General features: G+C 43.7%; 2 protein-coding genes across 2 annotated transcripts; both read left to right on the plus strand.

Annotated features, from left to right (window-relative positions):
- The first annotated feature begins 2,597 nt into the window (after positions 1 to 2,597).
- Positions 2,598 to 9,404, plus strand: LOC308314049 (ferritin heavy chain B). The gene is made up of 3 exons (XM_080761433.1): positions 2,598 to 2,986; positions 3,364 to 3,510; positions 6,641 to 9,404. The coding sequence occupies exons 1-3, from the start codon at positions 2,813 to 2,815 to the stop codon at positions 6,929 to 6,931; spliced, it is 612 nt and encodes a 203-aa protein (XP_080617559.1). The 5' UTR covers positions 2,598 to 2,812; the 3' UTR covers positions 6,932 to 9,404.
- Positions 9,405 to 10,652: 1,248 nt separating this feature from the next.
- On the plus strand, positions 10,653 to 12,492 carry myod1 (myogenic differentiation 1). The gene is made up of 3 exons (XM_080761348.1): positions 10,653 to 11,493; positions 11,906 to 11,987; positions 12,137 to 12,492. Exons 1-3 carry the CDS (start codon positions 10,909 to 10,911, stop codon positions 12,451 to 12,453), a joined length of 984 nt encoding a protein of 327 aa, XP_080617474.1. The 5' UTR covers positions 10,653 to 10,908; the 3' UTR covers positions 12,454 to 12,492.
- The last annotated feature ends 2,732 nt before the right edge of the window (positions 12,493 to 15,224 follow it).

The raw sequence follows: 15,224 nt of genomic DNA on the forward strand, positions 1-15,224 counted from the left end.
ACACACACACACACACACGCACACACACAGGACACTTTTTTTCCCCTCCCCGTTCCAGCAGCATCAGTCTCAGTATCTCTGACTGACTGAACATCATTGGAACCTATACACTAGTCTCTCTGGACAGACTTCCAGGGTTAAGCGTGGTGGTGGAGTGGACATCGTTTGTTACACTTAAGTCCAGCCGGGGTGATTATGTAGGTGTCTGCGGGTCACAGGGGGTCATGTCAAGGGTGCAGGTCCCCGTTGACCCCTTGGCCGGGCCGTGCGGGCCTTAAGGGGGGGGGGGGGCCGAGGGGACTGCGCGGCTGCCACTATATATACCGGGGCCGAGCGTGGAGAAGACCCCCGAGGTGCGCCCAGCCCCACGCGTCACTCATCTGCCCCCCCCCCCCTCCCCGAGGGCTTGGTGATCACCAACCAACACGAGAGGAACCCTCAGGAGAATATGAGAAGGACAGAGTGTGTGTGTGTGTGTGTGTGTGTGTGTGTGGGGGGGGAGGTTGGATAACGTTACATCTATTTATCATGGATGTGTGAATGAAGCATAAACGTCAAAAATATAGCAGACGTACAAGCTCGCAGCGTGGCACAAAGTGATGCGCTTGTGAGCTTGTACGTCTGTTTTTTTTTGTTTCTTTTTATACATTTAGCTGGGGAACCCCTACTTGGAACCACTCCAAGGACCACCGGGATGCTATAGGTCAGGACATGAAGCACATTCACACGTAGTATCATCATGTAAAATAGTTAAATGGTTGTGTGGTTTACAATGCTGTCACTTTGGCTATAGCGTCCAGTGAGGTCCTGTATCGTATAACGGGACGGGTGCAGGCACTGCATGGCCCACCCGGGCCGGCCTAGCGGTCACGGCACCTATAGGCTCCTACTGTAATATAGCCGACAGGCGACAGCGCATCGTGGGTTCGAGTCACGTTCCTGACAAACGTTGACGTATGTCACTCCCCATCTTTTCTCTACTCGTTTCTCTATCTGTCTCAAGCCCCCAGTATAAGGCTATATCCAACGTTAATGCTGCCACTATTGGCGAAAAGTGGAACTGCAGCACTTTCATGGAGGTGGACGGACGTTCATGACGCCATGTGCGTCAGCCCCGGACCATTGAGTTATATAATGGTATACTTCCGGCAGTCTTCTGGGTGCTTCAAAACCACCATAGAGTAATAAAAGGACAGAGACTGAACCGGAGGCGCGACATGCAGCCTCGCCTCCCCCATGCTATTCATTTCAGTGGAAGTTGCTCAGTGGCGTTTTTTGAAGCACCCGCGGAAGAACCGTCTATAGAAGTGCTTTATACGGGCTCTCAATGTTAATTAAAGCCGTAGCTGCACGGGGTTTCCTCGTCATAACTCCTGCACCTGCAGTAGTCCGGCCTGCAGTCCCCCGCTCGTACCACTAGGGGAGCCGAGCGCCTCAACGTTGGAGAGCCTTGACTGCAGGGGGCTTGGGTTCATTCAAAACGCCACTGAGCAACTTCCATTGAAATGAATAGCTTGGGGGCGGGGCTGTATAGCTACAGTCCTGCTCCCTCTATCCTTTGATACGGTCTGTCTCCACTTACTCTATCAATAAGAAGGCAAAAAGCCCACCCACCCCAAAAGAAAGTCGCCTATAAGTGCATGGGCACCAAAGGAGGAAGAGTGGGCTGCACCTCAGTGTTAAATTGGCTATTTACTGTTCTGGAACCCACAATTGAAAGGGAAGAGAGGCAGACCTACGAAACACCTGGCGCCGTGACCTGGATGCAGATGTGAAGAGATCTGGCCATGACTGCATGCATGGGACAGCTGGAGAAGATGGCCCAGGACCGTGATGTCTGGAGAGCTCTTGTTCGTGGCCTATATATGCCCAAAGTTGGGCTATAGGCGTAAGTGAAGTGATTAAAAAAAAAAAGATAGATAAAATATTTGGAAAATATGTTTAAAGAAAACATTTGACAATTAAGATCTATAATATGTCTACAATTGCATGTTCACATCATGTATTTACAATAAGACCATTTTTCTAATATTAAATGTTACTACATTTAGGACAACATAGCCAATTTTACGTAAAATATAGATAGTGCCCACCTATTCTATTCTGTATCCTTTCAAGTCTTCAGTATATGTTTTATAAAGCTAGCGGCTAGCCTATAGGCTATGGGCTGGCAGCAAACATGAAAAATAAATAATAAAAATTAAATCATAAACGACAACCCATTAATGATTATGAAGAAGAAGATAATGATGATTATTTTCCCCTTTTGAGGAAGTGTTACCAGCACCAATTCTAACAACAACAATGACTATTATTATCATCATCATCATCATCATATTAATTAGGCTAAAATTTCCTACATTCAGACAACTTTCTATAATCATGCATATTTATAAAATTAACTAAACTAACTGCTCTTTGAACTGTGGGTGAACTGAAGGCCGGTCACGGTGCGATCATGACGCACGGCACACCGGATGAACTTGGGAAGCTGAACCGGCTCAACGAGTTGTTCCGTGGCGCGCCGCTGTGTGTGTGTGTGTGTGTGTGTGTGTGTGTGTGTGTGTGTGTGTGTGTGTGTGTGTGTGACTCCTATTTTTGACCACAGCTCTCTCTGAGCAAAGATTGGAACCGAACCGACGCGAATATTGTTCATTTTGTACTATTCAATCAAGCCTTTTAAGCGCTGTATTTCGTTTTGCAGTTCACACACCTGTTGGTTGAAAAAAAGGCTGTAAGATTAACGAGTCCGACTTTAAACTGACTGTTGTTGTTGCGACTGATTAGGCTACTTAAGTTGCGCAACGTAATAATGGCTGAACCTGAACCAAGTGGCAAGAGATTTAAAAGCAACCTACCGATGTGTAAATGTCACCGAGCGTTTCTCGGCAGCAGAGTTAGACAGAACCTCCCTGCTGTGGTGGAAGAGACGCTGTGCGCCGTGGCCACGTTGATCATGGAGGGGGCGTACAGGCTGGAGGCTCTGGTAAGACAGGACCTCCGGCTGAGGGAGGGGGAGGAGGGAGGGGTTGTATGTAACACGCATGTAATGTTCTAAAAGTAAACAAACATAACAGTCGCCTCTGTCCCAGCCTTACTGCGAGTTATGGGTTCTCAAACTTTTTTCAAGTCAAGCCATTGGACCCCCGAATATTTGGCCTTGCTCATCTGAAAAGGTTTTGTGCCAGGGACCCCCCCAGAAGACAATTCAATATTATTCAACAGTGAATAGCTAGCACAATATGGATATGGATAAAGTGGTTGAAGGTCAAAGTGGAATGTTTTAAACCTGTGAATGTTTTTTTCAACTTGTTCAACTGTTTTCTGTTTTCACATTGTTAATTGTTTTCTATATACATACAGGCAAGTACATTTGAGCAGGACGACATGGCGTTGCCACGGGTGGCTGCATTCTTCCGTCAACAGTCTGTGGAAGAGCAGACTCAGGCCGCGGCCATGCTGGCCTACCTGTCGGAGCGGGGAGGGCAGTACTGCAACAAAGACATACCGGTAGGTACCTCTATACCTCCCAAAACAATGTTTTTCTGCGTTGTATGATATATGTACTGGTTATATAAGGTACAAGCCATCATGACAATTAATTCCTCCCCACAAACACACACTGACACGTACTGACTCAGGGACGTGCACACATAGACATCAAAGGGGGCTTCAGCCCCCTGCCCTTTTACCCATGCCGTCTGTAAAACAACTGCCCTCTCCAGACCACGAATGCAGCATTTACTATGGTGGGAAAAAAAAGTCGCCTGAACTTGAACGCAGCCTTTTTCGTTGAACAAATGTGTTTAGAAATCCATGTCGTTACACCTGCATCTCCACTATAGCTAAAGGGTGCTGGGTTGCGCCCCGAAAATAGCTGATCTACAAGCTCTCAACTGCGACGCGCTGTGAGCTTGTAGATCTGCTATTTTTGCTATTTTGCTGTCTAAAAGTGCCCTCTTACGGGATGTCAGCCAGCCCCTGCATGCCTCTCTAACACTCTGCACGTCCCTGTACTGACTCACCTGCCAGTGAGGAGCCCCCAGAGCTCCTCCCGCCCTGCACAACACTCCCTGTCGACAGGTGCCACCCCAGTCGTAGGATTACCCTTCCCTCACCAGAACACTTGACCAATTGTGCGTCGTCTAGACAAAGCCGGATGCACCGCGGTGGTTTCGAACCCACAACCTCTGCGGTGGTGGTGGACAGGCATGTTACCAATGAATGCTCCCTAGTCTAGTGGGTGGTCTGCATTTTTAAACTAGTAACTACTTATAACTGGCCCTATTTTGGGCATGTCATTATAGGGGATATCTTCACAACGTTTTCGTGCGCGTAACCGCGTATTGTCGATCTTGCTTTGATTTTTACAGTTCGATCAGAATTAATGTTTAGTTTTTTGTTTTCTTGAACTAAATATCTGCAAAACATGTGGGTGGATTCTCCAAAATGTGGCATTATAGAGCCATAAATCTTGCATCAGGGCAGGTTCTGCAAAGTCACACCACGTGCCATCATCGCCATGCCAGTGTGGAAAGTCCCCCGTTCCATCCCTTGGCACGAGATTAAAAAAAACATGGGCACTTGAGAGTCCAGCTCTAAATATTTCAGCTGGCACGCTCATCCCCAAAGTCAAAATATATACTGTACTTCCTGTATTTAAATGCGTAAACTGCATAACTCTCTCGAAATACACGCGTGAAACGCATGGCGTCTTGTATTTATGATCTGGAGCATCGTGATATACGGCCTGTATCCGTAATATATAGGGGCAGGGCCGCCCTGGGGGCTATACACCACAATGCACACAGTAAACGCAATACCCTATACTATACGTCATCTCTGTCGGGGTGGAAACCTCATATGTCCAAATGAAAACGTGTGTTACTAAAATAATGAAAAGTGGCAGATCTGCAAGTTCTAAACGTGTCACTTTCCGCCACGTTTAGAGCTTGTTAGATCTGCTCTGATACTTTGTGTGGCGCTGTGTAAACTATAGGCCACAAATTCTCGGTCTCAGTGAATGGAAACAGTAAAAATTCGCAATTTTTGGGAAATTGCAAGTGTGGTTGCAGTGCCCAACGCAAGTCGTGGTTTGCAGCGACACGAGCTCAGGCCACAACTAGAACATACTATTCCTGAATAAGTACAGTATGATGACGATGTATTGACCCACATGACGTCACAGGGGGGGGTGGAATAATAAATTACTTTTTTGCTCTATAAATAAAGTCGGGCAGTTGCTATTGTCTTTGTAAAGACACACAGTATACAACTATAGTCATAGTTAGGAAGCATGCATTGTACAACAGGCCATTGCAGTGCAGAAAGGCAGTATACTCAACTGTCGGGGTTGGGCTTAAAAATGAGATGGTGTTTGAGATACAAGCTGGCCGGTGGAGAGGGGTAGAGGGGCTGCTGTATACCCCCCAGGGTTTTTACCCTTGGCCCGTTTCTAATGCGCCTGCCAGGGTGTACATTTCCCCCCGAGTTCCGGAAAATCGGCGAGATTAATGTGAAGGCAGAGGGACAGTGTATTAATTGTGTTTCCAGATGTGACGTGTGTGTGTGTGTGTGTGTGTGCGTGTGTCTGTGTGTGTGTGCGAGCGAGCGTGTGTGTGTCGGGGGAGGGGTGTATATAGCGTTGCCACTCGGATGCGTGTCCTCTTTCTGTCTCCTCTGGTTTTATGACTCATGCAAAATCGGTCCTGAGTGAGACCACTAAGGCTCCATCATCGGCGATTTGGGACACCTTGTTATCACGAATGATCGTAGTGTGGGCCGAACGCAGTGTCCATCTTGTGACAACATACATCGTCACTTCTGTGTGTTTTTCGGAGAGTCCATTGTTTGTTGAGCAGCTTGTCTGTCTGTCTGTCTGTCTGTCTGTCTGTCTGTCTGTCTGTCTGTCTGTCTGTCTGTCTGTCTGTGAGTGAGTGAGTAAGTGATTCCCAAACCTTTTAGCTAGAGGCCCAAACTAGTGAAATTAGCCATTGGCTAAGCTCATGGCTGTGTACAGTATGTGTGTGCATGGCTACTATATGTGTGTGTGTGTGTGTGTGTGTGTGTGTGTGTGTGTGTGTGTGTGTGTGTGTGTGTGTGTGTGTGTGTGTGTGTGTACTGTACTATGTGCCTGTCTTAACCACATGAACCCCTGCACCATTACCCTGGGCATATGTCATAATAATATACGGTACTAGGCAATCATTAATTTCACCAAAATGTGCATGACCTTGTCTCTGTCTGCATCGATTAAAGTTCTCGGTCATTTCAGTTCCATTCAGGCCAGAATGTCTTCTTTGAATGCATATCGATTCGCACACCGAAAATATCAGACCTACCAGCTCACAACATGTCGTGAGCTTGGGAAACGGCTATTAGTAATTTTAAGATTAAAGAGTCTTTGACATGGTCAAACTTAGCAACAAAGTAAACATTTAGAAGCGTCTCCCATAAACACGAATGTTCTCGGAATGAAAGCAAAGGTCAAGGCCTGAACCTGTGATTTCCTTGAACTGGTCGGCTGTATGTAGAACAGCACCAACATAGGTTTAAAATAATGATAATACATAAACATCATTACATTTTCAGTCAGTAGATATTATTAGTCTCTGTCTGTCTGTCTGTCTGTCTGTCACAGAGGCCAGGCACTGAGGCGGTGTGCGCGCTGCTACCCGCCCTGGAGCTGACCCTGGGCCAGTGGAAGGAGGAGACGGCCGCCCTGGAGGCAGTGAGCCGGCTGGCCCGCGAGCGCGGCGACCCGCACACGGCCAGCGTGGTCAAGAGCCGCTTCTTGGCGCCGCTGGTCTCCCGCGTCAAGCTGGCCGGGGACCTCCTCACCAACGCCCGCAGGGCGGGCTGTGCCGGCGACCGCTCGGGGGGCTTTGGGGAGTACCTCGTCAATGGACTTCAGGAAGAGCTCACCCTATGAGACAATCATTAATTATGCAACTCTGTGATTATCAATTATGAGCATACCTATACTTGTAGCCTACCCAGGTCTGATGATGGGGTACAGCAGAGGTGTGATTGAACCAGACAATTTGGGAACCCATTTGGCACCACCTCCTTTTTTTTTGTGTAGAGACAGGAACTCGGTCGGGCTCCTCCCCTTTCTTAGTCCACTTCCTCCAGGGCGCTTCTGTGTTTATTCCTCCTAACAACACCACTGTATGGCAGTGGTGCCTTAAACATGTAGTTAGCTGAATCTGTTTTGAGAGATTATAAACCAGTACGTTTTTTTTGCCTTTATTGATAGGGTAATTACAGACAGTAATTAGACAGGAAAAGGGGAGAGAGATGGGGGGGGGAAGACATGCAAAGGCAAAGGCCGACGGGCTCAGAACTCGAACCCGCAACATGCCGTTAGGCTGGATTACCGGCCTATAAACCAGTAAATTGCCCCATCCCCTATTCGTCGAAAATACACAATCTATGGCCTGGGCTGCCGGCGTGGTGGTCCGTACACACATAGGCCGCAATGCCAGCCTGACAGTGTGTCACGGGTTCGAATACCGATCCCGACGATCTTTGCTGCATGGCACTCGCCATCTCTCTCCTCACTTCCTGTCGGTCTACTGTCCTATCAATAATGGCACGAATAGATCTTACAAAAATAAGAAAATACACAATCTACGTACGAGCTTGCGACGCATCGTGAGCTCAGTTGATCTGCTATTTTCAGCAAAGATATTTGGTGGAGGCTTGACCCACTTCTGGGTCACGACCCACTGATTGACTATAGCGTCAGCGAGGTCGACTGAACTCTTCTACAGTCTAACTGCATTTTTTGGGCACACTGACTTATCGACTTAAAGGTCAACTTGGCCTTCATGATTTTGGGGGATTAGTGCAATATCACTAATGCTGCTAATACCCATTTAAACCCTTTTTATCTGGCTTTGTATAGGACATATTTTATAGGAGTAGATCACTTGCGTATTTTTAAATAGTAAAGGACAATGGTATATTTTGCCAATAAACTGAGGAGAATACTCCTATAAGATCAATGAATCCCATGGTAATGTTGCTATAGTTGTGATTTGGATCCACATCAGGCCTCTTCACGGTTTGTGTTTGTGTACGAGGCATCTGTGGCGTGGTTACGATAGCATTAGGAGCTCACACAAACAGCACCTGGATCTCCCACAGAGTTTTACTTTGAATGAAGATTACAGTAGCCTACATAGTTATTCTTTTGGTGGAAATACCGGTGTATATATAGAACAAATTCATTTTAGGTTTATAGCAGGTTTGTCTTGAGTCTATAGAGTTTTGGCTGTATGGCGTAATATCGGTATATAAAGGTCTTATAAATGTTCTTTTCCAATCACAGCACCACCTTTAAGAGTTGTTAACAATACATCTACTGATGCACAGACTTGGACACATCATCAGTTTAAGACAGCATACCAAAATATAATGGACCAATCCTTCAAAAGGGCATTAAAGCTTAGCTCTATGATGCATCTCATATTCTAATCTTAATACGTTATCCTCATAAAATTACACGCAGTAAATCCTCAGTGTTCCGTATTTTGTCGGCTCATTTGCTATCTATCTTTACACGCTGAGCACAACATCGAGGACTTTACTGTGCACGTTTAAATTTTATGACAGACTGTCATCTGTCTGTCATATAATATCTGCCTTTTGATAACCTACAAATATATTTTTTACTGCCCGCTCTACTAAGATCAGTGGCGCTCAGTTGCTGTCTCTCTTACTATGAAACTATAAAGCCGTGATCAGCGGTGATCCCCTGCCGTGACGTGCATGCTTCGGTGACGCTCGCGGAACTCAGGATAAAGCCTCGTTACATTACTGGCGTGCCAATAATCACGATTATAAAAGCACACCCATGTGCTTGTAATATTGCTTACTTAACCATTGCAGCCATACTACTACAATTGCGATCGTCCCCGCGACATACTAACTACTAGTTGTCATGTCCAGCAGGGAGTATACACATCATGCTGCCTCATGCAAACAGAAACAGGAGATAGGGTCCTGCCCTATCCACATGCTAAACTTACTTATAAAGCATCTGTTTTTAAATTATGTTCTTACTGTCTTGGCTGTGTCATCATGCCCAGACACTTTGATGTCTCGACCTACTGTATGCTGATTGGAAAACACACTCCCATCTATTTATCATCATAAGCTTTTTTTAATTTATAGTTTATAGTTTATTTATGACTTACTTAATATGACAACTCTTTTTCGTGATGTCCTCCCCATGAAATATCACAAACACGTCATTTTAATCAGTTTTTGCTTCTTTTTTTTTTTTAATGTGGTATTTATTGCTTCAGGGCTGTGCATTGCCTTGGTTTGTTTTCCAAAGATAATAAGTAATATATTGGCATGGTACATGTGTGTCTATACTTATGAAATAAAGTTTTGATCATTATTTCACCAAGTATTGTTGTTATTATTATTATTATTATTGGACCACTTCTTAAAACAAATGTCCTTTCTATCATTAGATTTTTAAAGCTTTTGATTACTCTATGTAGCCTATATATGTGAAGTTCGAGTTCACATCTGTTGACAGTAAAGTAACTACTTGTCCTTAAGTAGGCCTACTGTACTTAAGCATAACCTACAATTTTTAAGTAGTCCATTTGTATACTTTATTAGAGAGAGTATTTCCACTTTCCAGTTGAAAATAGATTTTTTTATAGATATTGAACTTGTGAAATGGGACACTCTAATGAGTATATAATACTTTTGGTACTTTTAAGTATATTTTGAAGTCAATAGCCTACTTTTGTACTTTTACTCAAGTAAATGACTTTTACTTGTAACTACATGGCAGTATTAATACTTTTACTTAAGTAAAACATGCTAGTACTTAACTTACTGTACTTCCACTAAGAAGCCACAAGTGTCTTAGAGCTTAGAGGTCCAAAGATCAACTCACTACCGCCATCTAGCGACATCAGAACTTCAAGGCTACTACAAACAGCAGTTTTTAGAGCCGAACAAAGTTGGTTAGAAGTTAAACAAACAGACAAAAAGATGGTGTTTCAAAGAAAGCTAATGACATGAATTATGTTAGATCTGTGTCAAATAATAAATAATCCAAAAGAGCCATCGTTTTAATTCCTGTATTTTCAGCTGTAAGGCCCCTGTTTTCACACGCATGGACAACAGGCCCACACCTACAGTATAGCAGGCCTTTGGCATACATGCAGCTGCTATTGTTAAAAAACAAACACAAAAACAAACAATTATTTTAAGACAAACGGACGGCGTGTATGTTCCCATAGATACCATCATAGCTGTTTCACACAGCTATGATTGAATTTATTTTCGATCATTTTAGAGGCTGTAATGTATATTGTGTAATAGACTAATAATATAGTTTAATCATGTATGAACTCGCATTATTTTCTATTTATGTTGTGTTGTTCTAATTCGAGGCGGCAGCCCTCTCTCTTTACATTATATTATTGCCCACACTAGACAGTTACGGGTAATTGTACACTAATTACCGTGCAGTTGTAAATGCCCCTCCCTGTGCGCCCATAACGCAGCCCATTGGCCGAAGCCTTGAGCTGTCAGAAACCAGAGCAACGCCCCATCCTTCTCACCCCAAACATATAAGCTGCCTGGGGTCCCATCATCAGCAACAGGTACCTATACCGAAAGGGGTGCAGGCAGCACAAATAGACAAAGTTGTGTGAAAAACAACTACATTCCTCTTACTAACAGCAACTACCCATCCTTATATTGTAGTTTGTGTTAGCTGCCCATAAGGATCTTAATATTATTTTATTTTTTTGGCCCCCACCAAGCTTTCTTTCCTTTTTCCTCGGGGAACATTTGACAACTGCTATAGCCTATACTTTGTTATACAAAGTTGGAAGTGCAGGATTTGTGTTTATCAGTGAAACTAAAAACATGGAGTTGTCGGATATTTCCTTCCCCATCACCTCGGCCGATGACTTCTACGACGACCCGTGCTTCAACACGAGCGACATGCACTTCTTCGAGGACCTGGACCCGAGGCTGGTCCACGCGGGCCTCCTGAAGGCCGGTGGTGGCGGAGGTGCCGGCGGCGACGGCGACAGCAGCACCCACGGCCACCACCACAACCACCACCACCACCACAACGGCCACAACCACAACGAGGACGAGCACGTCCGGGCGCCCAGCGGCCACCACCAGGCCGGCAGGTGCCTGCTGTGGGCGTGCAAGGCGTGCAAGCGCAAGACCACCAACGCCGACCGCAGGAAGGCCGCCACCATGCGCGAGAGGCGGAGGCTGAGCAAGGTCAACGACGCCTTCGAGACGCTGAAGCGCTGCACGTCCACCAACCCCAACCAGCGGCTGCCCAAGGTGGAGATCCTGCGCAACGCCATCAGCTACATCGAGTCCCTGCAGGCGCTGCTGCGCGGCCAGGACGACAGCTACTACCCGGTGATGGAGCACTACAGCGGGGACTCGGACGCGTCCAGCCCCCGGTCCAACTGCTCCGATGGAATGGTGAGTTTGTTTGTTATTGTGAACTTTGTTATTATAGGATATAGCTCTCTTATATAGGACCCTATACAATTACGAAACAAATACAGCATGTGCTCAATGCAGTTCATTCATTTATTAAAATGTATATCAAGCATTTATTTGTTCATTCATTTCATACAATTTAATAAGCATTTTACTACATTTCATTGAATTGGTAAACAACCAAAGTTAGGCAGGCCATTGGATGGCTGCATTTGTTAGTCTATTGTTGTTGCTTGTTTTTTATTATTATTCAAATTGCTTAATTTTTTTTAGGCCTATGGTCTAATTAAATGTATTAATTAGGCCTGCTGTTATTATCATGAATAGTTCTGGTTGAATGCAAACTAAAAATGTAAACTTACTTAATTCTATTTCTCTCTCTTCTCTCCAGATGGATTTTAATGGCCCAACATGCACGTCATCAGCCAGAAGAAGCAGTTATGACAGCTCGTATTTCGCTGAGACGCCAAATGGTAAGAAAGAGATTCCCTCTCCTCGCCTCTCTCACTCCATTTCTCCATTCATTCGCATTAACAAACTGTCCTGATTATTTCACTGTATATGGCCGCTTCAACACCATGTTTTTTTTCTCTAACACGCGCAATATTTTGTTTTACAACAGCAGGTGCCAAAAGCGACAACAAGAGCTCTGTGATTTCCAGCCTGGACTGTCTATCGAGCATCGTGGAGAGGATTTCCACGGACACCTCGACAACGGCGTCCTGCACGCTGCAGCTGCAGGCGGCTCCGAACTGTTCCAGCCAGGACGGCTCCTCCTCCGGGTCGGAGGGGAGCACCGGCGAGCCGTGCTCCCCGGAAGAAGGCTCTGTCCTGGGGCAGAAAGGGCCGTCCGTGCCCTCGCCGACCAACTGTCCCCAGCAGGCCGGCGGCGCCGCAGCGCGTCTGCACGACCCGAACCTCATCTACCAAGTTCTCTGAGAACTTTGAATATACTTTGAGATTAAGGGACACTTATTATTTTTCTACTATGCTTCTGCAGAGGATCCAGTGTGTGATCGAAAGAAACGTGTCCCCGAAGTCGGATCGAGCCGATGCGGTTCACACGGTCACACGGATCGAGTTTTATTTTTTACTGAAGAAAGGAGGGTTATAGTTTTGGCCAAATGAAATCGCCACATTCCTCCAACTACGAGGCCCTATATACATTAATGTCATATCGAACGAAGTCACGTTTTTTTTTTCTTATTTTAAATTCTCCAAATAGACATGCTATATGTAAACGTAGAAAAAAAAGACCACTTTGTTTGATTTCTTTAGTGTAAAAAAAAAAAAGTTTGCATTACCTACTATTTCATTCTCATCAAGGACGGCGGACCATTTTTGTTTTTGTACATGTTGTAAATAAGAGCTGATTTGTTACGACGCGCGACGATCGAAAAGTATTAATATTTGTATTTAATGTCTCCTTGTCTATACTGTGTGTTTGTTGTGAGAAATGGTAAACTTTATATTTATACATCTAAAAATGAGTGAAAGTCGATGTTATCATAACAAATAAATGAACTTGGCTATTTATACGAAATACATGACTCGTTGTTTATTTATTCTGCATTATAGGCCACTGTCCTATATAGGGCTGTTTTGTAGCCTATAGCATCTAATACATTATATAGCCTATATCTTTACTATATCCATATTGTATTCATTCGTGATGTTCATGCATGCATGCATGCCTATAGTCAATAGAGTTTTTCAAATAGAATAATTGGTGAAAACTATAGCGAATTTGAGGCTTTTGGGTTAATGTTGGGCTAACTGCAAACAACATTTTCCAAACCCCAAATTCTATATAAATATTTGAGCATTGCTATTTAGCCAGCGCTTTTAATTCTTATAGGCCTGCAATGTTGACAATGGTCTTGACAGATCATATGTTGAAACATGATTAATGAATTATTGGAAGCCGCAATGTTAGTTCTATTGTCTTTGCGTGAGCAATGAGCATGTACAGTAAATTATATGCTATAAGTATAAATCGAACTATAGCCTATAGGCTACTAACTTATAGGTATCCGGCTGTATAGGATAAAAAAATATCAAGCTGTTGCATAATAATGCAGCGATCATTATAGCTGAATATTATTGGCAATTGGCATCATTGAAAATGCTTGACAAATAGTTGTAGCATACAGGTTCTCAAAGTGGGGTCCGGGCCACAAAATATTTTTGAAATGGCCAAATTAATATCATTTTGGGTCCTAAATTGGCAATTTGCATGAAAGAGTTTGAGAACCGCAAAGTTTAAGTTATAGCTATAATATATTCTTCTCAGGTAGCCTATATGGCTATGCATGCATTGGTATATATTGGGATAGATTAGTCATGCCCTTACAGAAGTTAAAGAAATTAAATTGTACAATTATATGTACAAACCTCTCTCCATATTTTACATTATTGTTTGAGTTTTTCCCTCGTAAAAGCATGCATGCCCTATTGATCATCTGCCACTTTTGCTATTTTTGAATTATATAGGCCTTATGGCGCAACAAGCCAACAAGACACGTATGTGTATAATTTCCTTAACGTTCTACAATTTTAATAATAATAATAATAATAATAATAATAATAATAATATAAAATACAATCAAGTGTTATAGGTAAGCTAGATACAAGTAACAAAATAGCGCCATCATTCAATAGGATGAAAATATAATAGGCATCTTTAAAACAGTAAAACACAGTGATAAACATAAAAGTTATAGCTACCATGTTACAAATAATGATAATAATGATAATAATGATAATAATAATAATAATAATAATAATAATAATAATAATAATAGCAAACGTTATAAATCTATATCAGTTAATAGCCTATACTGGTATACTCCTTTGAGGTCGTTCTTCTGTTTTTAGTTGGGTTTTTGTTTTTAGGTTTGTAGGCTTTGACATTATACAATATTATTAACATAATAGGCCTGTATGAATGAAGATAAGAGTCAAGTCAAGGTGCAGGCACAATTATTTCAGTTTTGTGGTTTCCACTCTCCACAGTACCATTTACTATAGGCTATAATATGACCTTTAGGTCATCTAGAAGATTATGAACATCCGTAGCGAACGAAAAGCCTGGGTACCGAGGCTAGTATGAACACAGAACCGAGGAAGTGGCGCCATCCAGTGGTCTAACAGTTTACTACCAACGACCAAAAGTTTAGCCGTTCATTATACAATATTGGCTACTCCAGTCTCCAGGCCACGGAGTATTTGCTTGCACATGGTCTTCGCAGGACGGACGGAAACATGTCTATATTAGTGCATTATTAAGAGGTACTAAGGTATACACGTCACCGTGACCATACAGTGGTGAGTGGTTATGGTTAAACAAGTAACATGTCACATTTCTTTTGCATTGCACTGATTGTAATGGTTTCTTTTCCTACTAGGCCAGGTGTATAATATCCGGGGTTTCATTGAGACACTGTGTGAGGGCACCCACCGAGTTGTTATCCTGACCTGCATAACTATGCAGGATAGTTCAGTTGTAAGGCCTACCTTTGTATAGCATAGCATAGCCTACTGTAATTTGTGTTGGAAACATTATGCCCGGTCCCGGACATGCCAAGTTGCCAACAACGGCTCTAGTAATACTATCAGTCGCCTGCCTGTACAGGCCTTACTTACAGACTCTGTAGGTATAATGCCTGTACAGGCGACTGAGACTCGACAATAAGCCACGGTCAGGGTCC

Source organism: Protomyctophum bolini, assembly GCF_963924005.1.
Source record: "Protomyctophum bolini genome assembly, chromosome: 4".
In the NCBI taxonomy this organism is placed as follows: Eukaryota; Metazoa; Chordata; class Actinopteri; order Myctophiformes; family Myctophidae; genus Protomyctophum; species Protomyctophum bolini.